The 17703-nt window shown below is 40.0% G+C and overlaps 1 protein-coding gene across 2 annotated transcripts in view; it reads left to right on the forward strand.

The window, feature by feature from the left end:
- The window catches only part of GNAS (GNAS complex locus), a 124583-nt gene extending 115087 nt beyond the window's left edge, over nucleotides 1-9496 (forward strand). For both annotated transcript variants that reach the window (XM_064729607.1, XM_064729606.1), the window contains exons 6-12: nucleotides 3568-3622; nucleotides 3969-4042; nucleotides 4474-4532; nucleotides 5624-5744; nucleotides 6685-6815; nucleotides 7317-7384; nucleotides 8241-9496. In XM_064729607.1, coding sequence (XP_064585677.1) covers nucleotides 3568-3622; nucleotides 3969-4042; nucleotides 4474-4532; nucleotides 5624-5744; nucleotides 6685-6815; nucleotides 7317-7384; nucleotides 8241-8387 — 655 coding nt within the window. In that variant the 3' untranslated portion in view covers nucleotides 8388-9496. The remainder of the gene's footprint in view (nucleotides 1-3567; nucleotides 3623-3968; nucleotides 4043-4473; nucleotides 4533-5623; nucleotides 5745-6684; nucleotides 6816-7316; nucleotides 7385-8240) is intronic.
- Nucleotides 9497-17703: the final 8207 nt, after the last annotated feature.

A 17703-nucleotide genomic window follows, 5' to 3' on the forward strand; every position in this document is an offset into this window, starting at 1 on the left:
AGTTCCCTCCCGTGCTGCCCCAGCCAGGGAGGCCGTGCTGGCCCTCAGGTGGGGGATTTTGTGTGTCACACACCTTTCCAGCAGGGAAAACAAGCTGCCTTGCTTTGCCTGGCTCTGTTCAGTCAGGAAATCTCTCCATAGGGATAAAGCAGCTCTCTCTGGATGAAAGAACTCCAGAATAACTCAGGTACTGGCATAGATCTTCAGCTGAAAACTGGGACATGGCTTTGACATAATAGTTTTAGTTAAGACTTGGAAAGAATTGAGGATACATGTATGGCTTAATTACTCAGACCTGCTGGAGCCAAGGAGAGCCTCTGTGTAGCTCTCTGTGAATCTGCCCTTAAAATTAAAGACACTTTATCTGTCACAAAGATCTGCTTGGAGCACTTCACATGTGGTTTTCCTTCCCTAAGCTAAAAAAAGGACACAAAAGTGCAGCTTTTTTTAATTTCAGATTGTTTTATTTTTTTGTTAATACCTTTTATTTTAATATCTCAGAGCACAGGTGGTGCTGTCCTAGAGCTGCTTCCTCCCAGTGTTGCTGGCTACAAATAACCTGAAATCTTTTGAGGTTTTTCTGTCAGTGTGTGTCAGAGCAGTATCAGTGTTTTATAGCACAGGCAGAAGAGCCTCTTATACGTGACAGAATTTTGCAGAGCAGTAGCTGATCCTGTTATTTAGTCATGTCCAGAATGTGGCCCAAAGTGAGAATTGGCAGCAATGCTGAATGAATTATTTGCTTTCTGGAAAATAGCTTTTCCATATAATCTCTGGGAAGATTTTACAGAACAAAAAAACAACACTAACTTTGTAACTTGGTTCAAGGCTTGCTCGCAGTATAAAATTTGGTTTTGTGGTTTGACAGTTTTATGTGAATTATTTCATCAAGGTCACTTCTGTTTCTCCCTGTAAGTTCACTGCTGACACAGTAGATGGTGGGCACCTCTCCAGGAGGCTCAGAACAATCTCACAGCAGTGAGTTCAGCACACAAAGTCGCACTCAAGTGGCCTCACTTATGTTTTGGGTAGAGCATAGCAAGAATTAAAAATAGAAATTAATGATGGTGAATTTGTGTTTATTTTGAATTGGGCTTTGTTCTCATCTGACTGGATTATTAGTTTAATTTAGTGGATAAATTGTTTGGTTTTGACTAGCATTGACTGAGAAGTCTCTGAACTCAGTGTATTGATGTTTTCTGAACTCTCATGCTCCTGCTGTTGCTCCTTATTTTAGGTGTATCAGAGCAGATCAAATTTCTGCTCCCCTTTTCTGCTCACATTTATTTTTACATTGACCAACCAAAAGAACAATTCCCTCTCTTTACATGTGAGCAAAAAAATCAAACTGCTTTTAACACCTTTAGCCCTTTCTAAAGCTGCTGCAGCAGACTTTGAGGAAAGGCACAAGGAAAAATCTTCATGGAACACATCACTGTGCTCCATTTTCCCCAAAATGCCCTGGAAGCAGGAGGGGTTTTCTGGTGTCTGTCACAGTGAAAGAATTCCTTCTCCAGGGAGCATTGTTAGGGGTATCAGATGTTGCTGAATGTTAGAGCTTGTTTTGGGGGGAAGAAGAAATATTTATTCCATTTGAATTTGTTTTACCTGGCATGAGCGTTGCTGTTGGAATTCATCTCTAGTACAGTACTACTGCTCCTATGTGGCTGATGTTTTTCAAGGAAATCATGGGCCTAAAAATAGTCTGCATAAACAACAGTAAGAGGTTTGTACTTTCAGTTCCAGGTTTTAGCAATATCTTGTTGTTATTTTCTAATTTTCAGTTTCCAAAATCCATTAAGCTGATTAGCTGAGTGTTTAAAAATAAAACAAAAAAAATCCAACAAAAAAAACCCCCAAAACAAAACCAAAAACCCACCTCTTGTGGAACCCAGCATAAAATGTTCTGCTTGGATAAATTCATCCAGAAATGCAGGGTGATTGCAGTAATCACCTTTGTATCTTGATGAACATGTTCTGTTCGGAACATTTTTCAAGCATCCTCCAACTTGTGAAATTGCCACGTGATTCTGAAACTGCTCTGAGGGGAGAGGATGGGGTGGAAACACTCGTGCTACTTGGAACTCAGGGCTGTTGTACTTATTTAACATCCTCTGTGTACTGAACACTGAGTTTTATATCTTCCCTTTGGATTAAAAAAAAAAAAAAAAAAAGAAAAAATTACTTAACAGCTTGGAAGATATGAGGAAAAAAATGCAGTTTGCAAATTGCAGAGCACAGTTTGTCACCACTTTATCCTTGTGAGTCTGTGGCCATGTCACGTTCCCTGATGGAAATTGATCTTTGCACTTTGTCTCACGTGTTTTTGTAACGTGTTAACTTAAGGTACGTTTTAATGTGTTTAAAATTCTTTAATTCAGTCTAAACAAAAATTAATTTTCACGTGTCTCTGAAGCAAGATCATCTAGAAAAGGACATTGTACTGAAGCCAAAATACAGGATTTTCCCCCCCTTTCCCTGCTCCTCATTAGGTGTTTTAGGAGGTCAGGTGGGGCTGAAACTGGGGCTGAGTTGTGTCAGTGGTGGCTTTAGTGGGAGTTTTTTGGGTTTTTGATTTGTGAATCTGGGACAGGGCTCCCTTTTCTCCCATTGAAGCTGTGGCTGTTGTTAGTGCACATTAAAGAGTCAGGGAAAACTCACCTTTCCTTTGTGATCTCTGCTTCAGACAGAAAGCAATTCATGCAGAGGAATTTCCAAGGGAGCTCAAGGCCTATTGGTTTAAAGGCTGATTAATCATTAATGTAGGGGTGAAGCGTTGCTGAAGTGGAAGGGGCTGAGCAAGGGGCACCTGGTGTGGGGCACTGGGGACAAACACCATAAATCTGCATCCTGAGCTGCTGCTTTGCCACCACAACAAAGCAGAATTCACTGATTCCTTGAGATTTTTGCTCTTTGAGATTAAGTGAAAGATAATTATCAGGTTGTAGTTAATTGGTAAAAAAAAATTTAAATACTCCAGAATATCATCTGTAGGTAGTGCCTAATGAATTTGGATGAAATATATCTCTTATTACCCATTAAGCCAGCTACTGCTGCTGCTGCAGAAAGTAACTGAAACAGCAGCTGACAGGAAAATCAGTGTCCCCTCTCACTTGTACTGAAATCGCTTTAGGGCTTCCATTTATCTAAAGAACTACAGAGTTGAGAAGTTGTTTAAAAATCCTCATTTTACTTTCCGGGGAAATACATGTGGGCAATTTGCTCGAGTCGTTGTTTCAGGTTCACAGCAGCAGTTCCAGGGTGGGATCCCGTGAAGGAATGACCCAGATGAAACCCCGGGGTGTTTTTGGGGGGAGCCGGCGGGAGGGGCGGGATGGGGTTCCCAGATGGATTCACTGGGCTGCGCTCAGCCCTCTGCCGGCCGCTGCTGGGAATGGTGCAAAATCCCGAATTTTGGCCTTCCAGCGTGAGAGTTTTCATCGTTCTGTGAGCCTGAGAGCATTAAAATGCACCAGAATTTACCTGGGAACTGTCAGTTACTAAAGCCTCAGACATTTTGACTTATTTGAGAGTGATGAGTTTCTCTTTTTTCTTTCCTTTCTGCAGTTTTCTAGACAAGATTGACATAGTCAAACAGAACGAGTACACCCCGTCTGACCAGGTACGTGGGGCTTTGGGAGGAAATTGCATCATTTATCTGACCCTTCATCTTTGGGGTAATTAATTCATTTTCTAATCACCATTTCAGATACTGCCATGCATTGTACATATTTAGTATTCCAGTAAAAATGGCTTGGTCCTTTGGATTATGTTTATACACATAAATGATGTACAAAGTTACATCACTTATAATATTTCCATCGTGTTTCTGTGACAATGAACACTCCAGTGCTGTTCCCTGGTGTTGTAGTACAGCATGGACAAAAAGGGGTTTATTTCCATTGCTGGATATAGAGAAACTCACCAAGTATCTGTGTTGAATCAATGCATTTCCCTTTATGCTTTAGGATCTTCTCAGATGCAGAGTTTTGACATCAGGAATTTTTGAAACCAAGTTTCAGGTGGATAAAGTAAATTTCCAGTAAGTATAATTATTTCTTTTTTTATGTTTTTGCAATTTTTAATACAACACAGACAAATACCAAGGTAAACTGGAAGGAGAGCCTACCATATATTTATATTTATTGAGCCTACTGTATTTCTCAAGTATCAGTGTTTAATAGAAAGAAAGTATTTTATGGTTTTCTAATTTAGTAGTCTGGCTTGAAAATGAAATGCTAATGGTGTGCTTCATTTTAAATCACAAAGAACAAAATGTTTTAAATCTATTTTCTCTGCATGCCTGTGTTCACGGATTGTTTACCTGTTCAGGTTCTTGTAATCCAAGATTCCCTTTAACTTCTGTAACACAGAAGTTCTAAGACTTCTTACCTTTTCTGTTTGCATGCAGACACAAGCAAAAAACCCAGCACAAAATGATTCTGACTGACTGGATTTCTGTTTTTTTCTCAGCATGTTTGATGTTGGAGGGCAACGAGATGAACGCCGAAAATGGATCCAGTGTTTTAATGGTAGGATAAGAATTTCTGGTGGCTTTATAAAATAGTTCTCTGCAGAATTGTAGTGCCAAATCTTCATTTTCTCAACTGTGTGAAATCCATCATCTTTCCATTTAGCACAATAAGGAGTTATCAAACAGTCCCACAGCATTGAGTTTTTTCTTGACATGTAAGCTCCTGTAACTACACAGAACATCTTCCAGGAGAATGCAGGTGGAGAGGAATTTGAATTTGATAACTTCAGCTTGTCCATTTTTTTGGCTTCCCTCTCTTCCGTTAATCAAGTCTTTTTGGAGGTGGCTTTGTGCATTATTTGCCAGCCTAGACTTCTTTGTTGTTTGGACAAAATAGCAATGAAGTTCACACAAAAACCCACCTTTTTGTAGAACAGTTACAGTGAGATCCTAGAGAGGCAACTTGGAATTCATGGCAAATTGCTACAGTTCCTGTCACAGAATCACCTGGACACTGTGTGTGTGGAAGGACTGGGCAGTATTTCCTTCTGTGCTGTCAGTAACAGATTTGTTTGGGTTTTACCTCTGCTCCTTCCTCTTCCTGGTGCCTCATGGGCTGACTCATCTGTGCTGAGGGAGAGGAGCCTGGCACAGGGAGGGACTGGAGCAGCTCAGGGATCCTGATCCTGGGAATGCCTGCCAGGGAGGAGATGGGGCTCCGAGCACTGAGACACATACAGGGGGACCACTGCAGTTAACCATGAATTCCCTGCAGCCTGCTGCTGTTATTGCTGCTCTTTACATAAATCAAAAGTGCTGTTTGTCCTGAGGTTTTCCCCCAAGGACCTTTTCTTTACACATTTTAAATCTTCTTTAAATTCTCCTCTTGGCTTTCTTCAGTTTCTCTCTCTTGCTCCAGTTCCTTTCTTTCCTACATTTTCTGTCATTCTGTCAGCTTCTGTTCTTGCCTGTCTTCCATGGTTTCTTCACTTTCCTTTTTGATTCCTTTACTTACAAAGCTGTCAGCAGCAGCATCCCAGCCTGTTCTCTGCAGGGAGCTGCAGGTCTGGCAACTTCTTACTGAACTTCATTATTCCTGGATATTTCTTCAGAAGCTTGGCATTAACTCAAGGGTGTTTCTTGCTTTAGATGTGACTGCTATCATATTTGTGGTGGCCAGCAGTAGCTACAACATGGTGATACGAGAGGACAATCAGACCAACCGGCTGCAGGAGGCACTAAACCTCTTCAAGAGTATCTGGAACAACAGGTCTGTGAAAGGCACTTCTCACTGAGGTTCCTGGTCCTGTCACCACTCGTGGAGGGGCCTGGCTGGGACAAAGTTCATTTTCTCCATGACAGCCCATAGGGTGTCATGGTTTGGGTTTTGCCCAAAACAATGCTGATAACACACTCACGCTCTGAGCAGTGTGTGCAGAGCCCTCTCTGTTCCTCACTCTGTCCCTGCAGTGAATCCTCAGGGACACAGGTGGGCAGATCCAAGCTGACCAGAGGTGTGATCCATGCCACATAACATCATTCCCTGCAGTAAGGGGGAAAAGAGGGGATTTTGGGAGGTTCCCCAGCTTGGGGGTATTGGTGTGCCCACAGGAGTGATTGCCTTTGCAACACTTCTTTTGTCCTCTCCTGGCTTTTACTTATCCCTCACTAATTGAACAGTCATGATTTATATTTTATCTTGACCCCCAGATATTTTTGCTTTCATTCTCCCTTTCCTCCCCCTCCACCCCCTGAGGAGGAAGGTGAGGGAGGAGCTGCCCACCAGGGTTAACAGCACAGGGGGCTCTGTTGTTCCCATCTCCTGGCACAGTCTGGGCTGGTTCTTTGGTCACAGCCTCCCACCCCAAATGTTCATTAATCTCAGCTCATTGCAAAGAGCTCTGCACAGCCACTCATTGGTGGTTGCCATAATGAGGCTGAAGTAATTAGAGTGGTGATGGAGCAGTGCCCTGGGAGGTGGAAACCTCCCCTGGGGTGGGTTTGGATTAACAGCACAAAGTGGGGAGCACCTCAGGGTGTGCACACCTGGAATTACACCCTTGGGATTCAGGTATAAAAAAACCTTTCCAAACCATTCCAGTGTGTCATGTGGCCTTGTTTCCAGACATCTTGTGTGACTTAATTTATTTTAAGTTTCTGTATGATCTGGGCTGTGCCTCCTGACAGTGTTTGGTTTCCATTTTGCACAGGTGGCTACGGACCATTTCAGTAATCCTTTTCCTGAATAAACAAGATTTGCTAGCAGAGAAAGTTTTGGCAGGGAAATCTAAAATTGAAGACTACTTTCCAGAATTTGCTCGCTACACTACACCAGATGATGGTAAGATTTTTAAGTTTTGTTTGCAATTTTTCATTACATTTGTGATGGTTTTGGTAGCTTCAACTAGGGCTTCAAAACTCTTAAGCAGATGTAATCATCAGAGTCTTTTAGCCAAATTGTAATGTTGAATTTAAGGTACTAATAATGAGAGATTCCTGCCTCTTAAACATTTAATATATTAATAATTTCATCATGACAAAATCCTTTTACTTTGGTGTAGATCAGAATCTGACATTTTGTCACAAATGTGTCCTCAGGACTCCTCCTGATCCTGCCTGTGGACATTTCTCTTACCTGCCAAATGCCTGGTACTGTGGCCATTGTAATATTCCCTTGTTCTCCTGAAATCCTGCTGCTTTAAATAATGTCATGGTTTGTCTTGTCTCACAGTCAGTTTTGCCAAGGGGATTTCTGTCATATTTGAGGAATAAGTTGAGATGTTTAGGTGCTGTTACCAGAAAACACCTGTTTTAATGAGATGCTTCTTTTATTATTAATCAGCAACACCAGAGCCTGGTGAGGATCCCAGAGTTACAAGGGCCAAGTATTTTATTAGAGACGAGTTTCTTGTAAGTATTTCCTTTCTTTGCCTATTTCTTCTGTGATTCTTCCCAAACCCAAGCTCTTGCTCACCTTCTGCTGTTGCAAAGTGCTGTCACTTCTTGTGTTGTTTGTATTTAACATCCACATTGCATCAACCACTGTTATATTTGTGAGCTTTACTACTGTTTCTTAGCTGCTTTTTGGATATTTGTTTGTACATAAGTAAATAGTAAAAGAATTGGTGAGAATTAAGAAACCCCAAACAGAATGACAAGTGAAGTCCTGCTGTTATTAATGGGGCCAGGTTTTTATTCCATGCATTATTTCTAAAGATAGAGACTAATCAAGAGATGCCTCCTTTGTCAGATATTAATGTTCTTTTCGTATTATCTTTCCCAATACTGGTCAGCTGAAGCTATAATGGACATAGATTTTTTTATTTTAATATTGTTACAATTACTTGTAATGGTGAGCCTGGCAATCAAATTGTGGACTCATTTTAAAATGGAGCAAAACAAAAAGTTGAGGGAGGCTTTCTGTAAGTGTAAAGCAGGGATAAAAGCTTTGTACAGGGAGGCAAAATCCTGCTTTTTCATGGCCAAATGGACTAGGAGTTGAGTTGCTAAATCCTCCAAAGCTGTGTATAAATAATGGCATTTTCCTGAGTTCTCATTCCTTTCTGAAATTCCCTAGCTTGCAGTGACCACCTCACCATATGAATTTCCTGTTCCAGGTGAAAACTGTGTGTGCATTTTGCACTTTTTGAAGGCACAGCTCACACACACACACCCCTCACCTTCATTCAGCCGAGCTCTGGGGACGGGCTGGGGTTCCCCAGGGGGTTTTGTTGTTAACCCAGTGTCTCTCTCTTGCTCTGCACAGAGAATCAGCACAGCAAGTGGAGATGGAAGGCACTACTGCTACCCTCACTTCACGTGTGCCGTGGACACAGAGAACATCCGGAGGGTTTTCAATGACTGTCGGGACATTATTCAGCGCATGCACCTTCGCCAATACGAGTTGTTGTGATGGAGAGCACTTTTTTCTGTGTTTTGGACTCCTTGTTCCTTATTAAAAAAAAAGAAAAAAACACCCTTGCCCACATAGGGTGGAAGAGAACTGTTTGAATCTCCCATTGATTTGCACCCCTCAACTTTTTCTCCTTGCTGGACAATAGCAGCACTTCTAAGCTTGCTTCTGTACCCCTCGGACAGTTTGAGATGGCCCCTAACACTTAAAAGGCCATTTCCATGAGGATTCCCTAACACTGTTATTAACAAAAAAGAGAGAAAAAACCAAACCAAGCAAACAAACAAAAAAAAAAAAGAAATAAAAACCTAATTAATTAAAAGCCCTGAATGTGGAGCACCTGAAAGAATTGGGGATGAAAAAATTAAAACGTTGAAACAAAAATTGGGGGAGAGAAAACTTTAAGTAATTTAGCACTGCTGTGGGCATAATCCTATAACCCGTGATCTCCACTTTGTATCACTCACTGCATCCGAGTAACGAAGGTGCCAAGTCACAGACCAAGGTTGAAGACAGACCCTTGAGTTTGGTTCTCTGACTGTAATGTGGCTTTGGGCGGAAATACTGACAATTCTCCAACAGACCTAGACAGTGCAAAAACCAACTGCTACCTTTCAGAAGGGTATTTTTAAAACCAGTCTTGGTGGTCTAAAGACAACCATGGACATTTATGAATTGAACTGCGTATGGCCTGTGATTGCAGAAAGAGTTAACCACACACTGTTTTCAGTTTGTCCACTGATGATCCCGTCTGCTCTAAAAATCATTATCTAGACTGTAGTCCTCACAGTCTTTCCCTTCTTTTTCTTCTTCCCTTCCCTCATTTTTTATTTTACTGCTGGATTATTATTCTTGTACAGACTGTAAAATGTATTATTTTGTACAACTTTATTGAAAATAACTTGTAGAAGATCTTTGTGCCTTGATTATGGCTGTACCTGTACAATGAGCTAAGATGTAAGTATGTTTGATTGCGCTGTACAGCTTTGTCAACCCTATCTGCAGCATTAGCTCAAGGTAGGGAAAATTTATCTGTAGTTTAGTTTTTCTGGTTTATAAAAGAAGGAAAAATACTGTTTAGTAAAAAAAAAAAGGAAAAAAAAGGAAAAAAAAAAAAAGAAAAAAGTACAAATTGTGCAAACTTAACCACTTTAAAAGTGAGGTCTTCAACAAGTGACCAGATGTTGCAGCATCGTGCTTTTTAATTTTTAGCTTTAATTCATTTAAATCTCTATCCAAATGCAAAACATGGCTTGTTTCTACATAAAACCAAATTTTGCTACAAATTATAAATGTTAGTCTTTGGTCATTCATAGTCCTTTTTTTTGCTAAAGACAAAAACAAACAAACCAGAACAATAACAGACACGTAGGGCATCATGCAGGTCTGGTGACCATCTCTAGACTGGGCCAAATACCCACCAACCTCGGCTTGCGCTGCGTGGGCAACGACAAGGAATGACAAGGTGTGCACTGCCCTTGGATTTGGCCACTGAATTCCAGTTTCAAATGACATTTTTATTTCTCTTTTAATAAAGAGATACTTTAGAACCTTTTTTTGTTTTATATTAACTATATAAGTAGCTTAAAAGTGAAGATGTGTGGATTTTTTCTTAAACTTGAATAATTTATGCAAATTATATGCTTAGAACAACATGTGGTACAGTAAAAAGAAAAAAGAGCAAAAATCACTGTAGCAATAAGAGAGCATGTAATTTTAGTAACTACTACACTGCTTTATATTTTATACCTAGGTGTTTTATGTCTCTGTGAGTGTGTTACTTTTTCATGTGTCTAAACCTACGTGTACAATTTGTACAGAGTCAGAAATTACAGCTGTAATAACACATCTAGAACAGTGTTAGCCTATATTACTCAAACACCCCTGTTCCCCCTTCATTTACACCCCTAAACTGATCTGGATCTTAACTGCAGTGACTTTAAAAGGAAAAGAAACAAAAACACCAAAATTCTTGCCTCTTTGCCTTTCACACTAGCTTCCCTCCACCCAAGAGACTTTCTTTGTTTGGGAAGAGATGCAGTTTAAATCCAAGTGAGGCTGGTCAGTGATGTCTGTGCAGCTAGATTTGCTTCAGGTATCGGATGCCTTTTCAATACTAAGAACTGCAACTGTTCAGAATTGTGACTTTTCATTTGCTTTTGTGGCTAAAGTCTTAAAATGAATCACACAGTCCATTTTCACTGGAGAGCAGGGATGTGAGGGAGTTACTGTCCCATCTCAATTCAGAATTACTTCCAGAAGACACTGAATTGCTGAAAAAATGTTAGCTGCAGTTGTTACTCGCCTTTCAAGAATGATCTTTCCTGTTCACAGGTTTAGACAGTTGCCACCTGAACTTTGTAGAACTGTAGAAAACATGACTGAAAATAGGCCCCTCCAATTCAGAATGTATCCAGTGCCTGTAGGTGAAGGGCTGGCGTTTCCACTAGGTAAAAATGGGACACGCGTAGTGGAAAGGAAATTCATTGTGAGCCTTAATTTTAGTTACAGGAGCCAAAATCTTTGTTTTAGTGCCAACCCTTATCTTTTTAAGCCTAGGAGGAGTTGGTGTGAACACCAAATTTATAAATGGAGAAAACCTGTAGTGGTGTGAGGAATGTAATCTCTTGTCTGAGAGAAACAAAGCACCTCCATTTAAAAAATTAATGAAATAAGCTTCTTCCTCTGACGAGGAGGACACATCATAACAATGAGCTATGTAAGACAGCAACAGTTTCAGAAACCTAAAGCTTTATATGAACAGATATGTTTAGGGGATGCTTTTTTTTTTCTTATGTGAGGAAAAAGGCAATTGTTTTGAATATGGTTGAGTTGCACAAGTACGGAGCGTGTGTGTGTCTTAATGTCTCAGTATTGCCTTTGTTAGTCTCTTTATTAGTCCATGCAGTTTGGTGGCCTGGTAAATGCAAGTCTTATTTTTAACAGCTTTCTTTCTCCTTTTTTTTTTTTTTTAAATACAAAACCATAAAGCTTTAATGCTTGCTATTTAATAAGTAACTGTGTTTTCTTCTGTCTCTAATTTAGTGGCCATAATTTGCAGTTAATTGAACCATTCCAACCTAATGCTTACCCATATTTCTTAGTTTTGTTTTATTTATTTATTTGAACTTCTTGTTTTCATGATTGAGGACTGTCACTTCTGTCTCATTCATCTGTTTGGAAACTTCTGACCTTACAGCCAAAACTTAACTCATTCTACTCAGTATTCATCGTGATGCTGAAGTGTAAGATACCTGCAAATGTAAACACTACCACTTTTATTAATAAAAGCAAATACAGTGTTTTTAGGGCACATTTGCATCACTGTAGTTGAGGTTGTGTCAGTATTTCCATTGTAAACCTATGGAGGGTTGGCACCAAACTGCCCTAAGCTGAATCTTTGCCATACAAGGCTTCTGCTCAAGCGTGATTTTGGTGGGTTGGTTTTTCAACAGTTTCCAACACAAACTCTTGTTTCTGTTTTAAGTTATTCAACTGTTTTGTTAGATGGGGGTTGGTTTAAAAAGAAAACAACAAAAAACAACAAACAAACCTGGTTCAAGATTGTTTTTGGCACTTCTGTAACTCAGAAATGGTTTTGATTTTAAAACAACCTTCGGCAAGCCAGTAACCTACAATATGGTCTGATCACTTTGGGTATTTTGTAAAAATAATAATAAATTGTAGAGATGTTGTGGTTTCAAAATCAGCTACTGTGCATTTGCAGTAACTTATTTCAACCCAAGAACTTTTAGTAATTTGTGCATCAGAGCACACATTCAGTGTGGTGCAGCAGAGTAGGGATAACTCCTAAAGATTTTTTTCTTTTATAATAATGTGGAGAGATAAATCCACTACAGACTAGAAAAGGATTCAGCTGCCTCTGAAAGCATCAAAAACTGCTCTCAGAGGCTGAAACTGAAGCTCTGCAAGTTGGTAGGAGCAGACTTTGGTGCAAAAGCCTAGGAAGGCATCCTGGATCAGCTGTCATAGGCAGGAGTCCTGAGGGCTTTCCTTCATTTATCTAAAAACTGTTTGGATTCGTGGCATCAGGGCAGGATTTAAGTGAGGGCATGGCCTAGCTCCAGAGGAAGGGAGGCTAACACTGCTCCACTGTGCTGCACAGAATTGATACCTGCAGGCTAATTTCCTCCTGCCAGAAAATCTATGCACAGATCTGTTCATGTTCACGGCTTCAGAACTTGAGCACCTTGTAATTCCTCGTGGTGTGTTGTTGCTGTAAGTGATGGAGGATGTTTTGTATTATTTATCTTATTTTGCAGTGTCAAAAGTTATGTGCCAGTAAAAACAAAAGACAGAAACACAGGAGATTGACCCCAGAGCTGGAGGCAGAGCCCGTGACAGCTGAGTACCAGTCCAGTGCCTTAGTGACAATGCTCTTGATGATTGGTGCTATACAAATGTCTTAAGAGTGATAAAGTTGTTCTAAGTTATAAAATTCTGTGACTCATTGTGGAAGAGAGTAAATTCTCTTCTTTCCCCAACTGTACCTAATGTGCTGTGTGTATTCCTAACAATGCTGGCACTCCTAAGACCTCTTCCATGGAAGTAGATGTTAAAATTCCTACTAAATTTAATAGGCACGTTCAGGGCCATAGATTATTGTCAGTGGAAAATCTCACACAGGAGCAGGCCCTCATCTCTAAAATTCATGTTGAGTTGGTATAACAGTAAAAATATTTATGAGCAAGCATCTGTTTGCAGTCCAAAACTAAACTGTGCCCTTCTTCCTCAGCTTGCTATCTCTGAAAATTCATCTGTTGGGAAATAATCCTCCTGTTCTATAACAAACTTTGAAGCATCTTTGTAAATAAAATAAGCTACAAAAGGGATTTCTGAAGCTGTGCTGGTGAAAGCCTGACACTGAAAAATCCCTCTGGTGACTGACAAGACAAATTCCAAGAGTGAGCCTGTTTTAATCCTGGTCATACTCAGCTGGCTTCAGTGCTGTGAGTGGATGCAGGTCAGGGTAGGTAAAACTGCTTCAGAATTTTACTGTGGTGCACAGACTGCTAAAATTTGAGCCATAAGTACTGGTTTGTCATTAATTGTTTTGATCCCTGATTCTCATTAAGAGCTCAAACTTCTTTTTATCCTGGTTATTTTCAGTGTACTGAGCTGAGCAAAATGGGTGCAGTATAAAGCACAAATCTGACCTGGAAAAGCAACACGGGAGGAGGTGGGAAGGCAAATAAAATCTCTCACTGCTTTAAATGTAAAAATAATAAGGTGGAGGTTTTTGTCTGACATCTGTGTCCTATAAATTTAGCCTGGTCCTGTGGAAAACAGGGATTTCACCAGGGTAACAACAGCATTGATACCTCTGTACCATGGATAACTGACCAAATATGTAATAGATAATTAAAAATCCACCAAAAAACAAACTTACAGATTTTCCTAATTTTTTTTTTTCCCGTAGGAAGTCTGACTCAAAATTATTGAATGACAGAACAAAATAAAACCTTTGAACATTGTCCCAGATAGCAAGAAGGATAAATTTTTGAGGGCAAAGGGATTTTTGTGTAACATGCTTTCTAATGCTGGGATACCAGCAGACAAATGTGAGCTAATTCAAAATTAAAATGTGAATTTATCTCTTCACTTTAATTTACCCAGTCATTGAATGAGTTGGCTAATTAATTTTTTAATTTATATTACACAAGTTGGGAGAAACAGAAGCCTAGGACAGAGGCAGTAATGTTGGGAATTCTCTCAGTTCTGTTGTTCTGTCATGCAAACTATTGTTTTAGGCTGTGAATTTATGTGGATTATTAACAGTGAAGTACAATGTTTCTATCTGTAGTTTTCTGGTATTTGATGTGACTTTGGAACTGTATCATTCTTGCAACTGAAATGCCAGAGTGCCCAGAGGAAGGAGCAGCTGTGTCAGGGTTAGGAATTGCCACACCAGAGGGGCACATTCCAGTTCTTTTTTTGCTACATTTTCAGTTTGCTGCTGGCAGGATCAGAAGAGCTTCCACGAAAAGACAAATTATGGGTTGGGTGATAGAACTAAATCCTGTGGAAGAACTCAAAATATTAATGAGAAATGTTTCAGACTGGTGCTGAGGTGGAGATGTGTCCTGAGGGCTGGTGAATATCTCAGTAGTTTTAATCTCTGTTCTCTTACTGATTGAAGGCACAACATCCAAAATGAAGTAACAAATTGTGACAGTTTTGGTGCTAACCCTGAGTTCTGTTTCTCACAGGGCAGAGCTCTGCTGGGTTACAGATTTTGTCTGGAAGCCCAGAGCAGCCACCAGCAGCAGCTTTTGGGAACCTGTTTGTGATTTAAAACCGGGAAACTTAACAGCCAGGTGTTGTGTCCTGCAGCATGGCCCAAACCCTGCTGCCCCTGGGTTCGGCTGCTTTCTCCTGTCCTCACCCCCTCACTCCTGGAATGGTGTGGTTGATAAGAGAATAGAGCAGAAAGAAAGGTGTGAGACAACTTCAGAGTTCAAAATCCATCACCTTGGACCCTGAAAAAGAGATTTAGGGGGGAAAAAATCTTCATTCCCCAGGTGAGTGACCCAGTCTGGCATCCTCATACAAATTTTCAAGGTCAGAGAATGAATCTATCCCACAAGGCTAAGGGTTATCCAGTTAAGGGACTAAAAAAAAGAAAAAGGCACAACAATTAGAGCTGGGAGATAATTTAGTGGAAGATGAGTTTAATGATCAGCATGAAAATCAACTGGAACTTGCTTTAAAGCAAGAAAATGTTTCCACCACAGGCTCATCTTGAGAAGCACTTGGGGCATTGGGAGGCTCAGTGTTTAAAGCAATCTCAGCATATAAAATACAGTTCCAACTTTTAAGTTGACATTTGAGGGACACTGCAATGACACCACATCAGCAACCTCCAAACCACCTTGTTTTGTCTCAGAATATTCTTGGTTACCTGGTGAAGTGTTGTGTGTTCAATGTCTGGAATTACTGTTACCAGTACTCGAGGTACAAACAGAAATGCTTCGTCTTGAGGCTCTGCTTGAGAAGGAAGAACTCTTTAGCCAAAACTCATTAGCCTAATGATGCTGCTGTAATTTCCTACTCCATTGGAAAGTTATTACCTTAACTCTAGTTGAATGTATTGGCTGCTTTGTAAAGGGCTAACGATTACAAAAATACAAATTTATGCTAAAAGGATTTGTAGAGGGCGAGGAGCAGAGGGAATGACAGAGAATGCCAGGGTGGATATTTTTAAAAAAACATATGAATAAAAGGCAAACAGTTTTGTTGGAAGTTGGCTCTTCTGTTTGGGATTTTTCTTCTATATTTTAGGAAGGAAACAAATGAAGTTGGAGGATTTCATTCAGCCCTTTAGGCACCAAATCCTGAAGTACAGTTGTTTAATAATTTGGTGAAAAATCAAGCAAGTTTTGATAGTTGGAATTGAAACTTGTGCATTTGATACTTTATTTTTCTGTTAAATAATAACAAAAAGGTACAAAAAGAAAAAATAATGCAATTTTCCATTTTCCTGTACATCTGGCTCTTATTCACACACTTTCACTTTCCAGAATGTTTTACTGCTTCCTCAAATCATCCAGCAGAGACACCAAGGCCGACCTTCACTCAATATTTATTGCATCCAAATTTTCTGTCTCAAAATTTATCTCAAAATTTCCTCTCTGCCTCATCGAAATCTCATTAGATAGAAATTGTCACCCAAGAATATTTTACACATAAAATGTAGTCAAATATGCATTTAGGGGAAAATTTGTTGCATTTGTTGCTGCATAATAAAGCCTTTCAGGGACATTCAGGTAAATCTAAGTGCTTTTAGTCACGAACATTTCACTGATACTTTGTAAAACAAAAATCCATAAGGGGGAATGCAGTTAAACCCAAGAGATGACCAACATTGTTTCCATTCAAAATTGTAGAGGTTTAGTTAGCAAAATCCATTTCTGGTACATTTAATATTTCATTACATTTTAAGTGATATCTTGAAACTGTTTGGTTTAATCTGATTTTACCTCGTGTTTATTGACCTGAAGTGAGGCAAGCTTGGATACTGCAATTCTGCAAAGGGCTATTCAGCAAATGTCTGGCTGTTACAGATCTCTAGTTTCCTTCTCAAGGGAAGCTGAAAGTAAATGCTTTGAGTATTGTTCATTCTTTATATATTAAAAAAAAAAATCTTTAATCTTTTTCTGTTACTGCAATCAAAATAAAGAGATATAAATATATAAAGATGAAAACTTCTAGTTTTAAGATTCAGGCACTGAAACTGTATCATAAATGTCTAATATCACTATGTCTCTTAATGGCAGTTGGTGCTGGGGACTGTTCCCATTTTCTACTCTATTAATCAGGAAGTTTTGTAGCATAATTACCACTGAAGTCCCACAAGTCCAACTGTTGTCACCAGACAAAACTTTTACCTGCTCTGAAAATGCTTTACTGAGGCTAAGAGTGTTCCAGGCCATAAATTCTGAAATTCTCTGGGCTGCAGATCCCACTGTCCTGCCCAGGAGATGCACAGCAAATTTTGGTTGTAGGAAGGAAGATCCTCCTACCTACATAAAAATTCTTATACAAAGTGTATTTAGTTGAACTTTCTGTAAAGAACCAGGATCTCCTCCAAAGCTTCATGAAGTCTCAGACTTGTGGTTTTCCCATTCAGTTTCATTGGAATGTTTAGTTCTGGGCTCACTTTTCCTCCAATTTGAAGTTTTTATGAGCCTCCTGTTAAGGTATGATAATGGTTACTCTGAGATCACCTCCAGAGAACTTTTCTTACACCTAAAAGCTGATACAGGAGGTGTAGAGATGTTTCTTATGAGACTCTCAGTACCTTTTCTTTCTTGGTTTGGGATGGATTAAATTCAGATCTGGTACTTTCTTAGGAAGCTCTGACTGGTTAATCACTCTGTTCCAAGTTCACTATTATTTCTCACATCTATGGGATGGAAATTGCCTCCTAACCAAATGGAGATGAGCCAAACACTTTTTCTCAAGGATATTTCCATTGGCTCCTAGCCTCAGCTTGTCACTTCACTCCCAGTTCGTCCCTCACAAAAAGCGCCCACAGGCACCGGGGTGCCCTCACCGTCCCCCTGCCTGCAGTGGAAAACGTGGAAAACCTGCCCCTTGTGGCTCTGCTTCAATCCGTGTCGTTTATCCTGAAAAAGTCTTTTTTCCTTTCTGCTGGCAGAGCAAAAAGACTCGAATGTTTCTCTCCTGACTGTCGGAGCAGCGTTCCAGGAAAAGCTGCTTCACCACTGTAGGGCAGCACAGGACAGCACAACTCTGCTGTGCTGCAGCTCAGGTGCTGGCTACACTCTCTGTA

Source organism: Zonotrichia leucophrys, chromosome 20 (assembly GCF_028769735.1).
Source record: "Zonotrichia leucophrys gambelii isolate GWCS_2022_RI chromosome 20, RI_Zleu_2.0, whole genome shotgun sequence".
Classification (NCBI taxonomy): Eukaryota; Metazoa; Chordata; class Aves; order Passeriformes; family Passerellidae; genus Zonotrichia; species Zonotrichia leucophrys.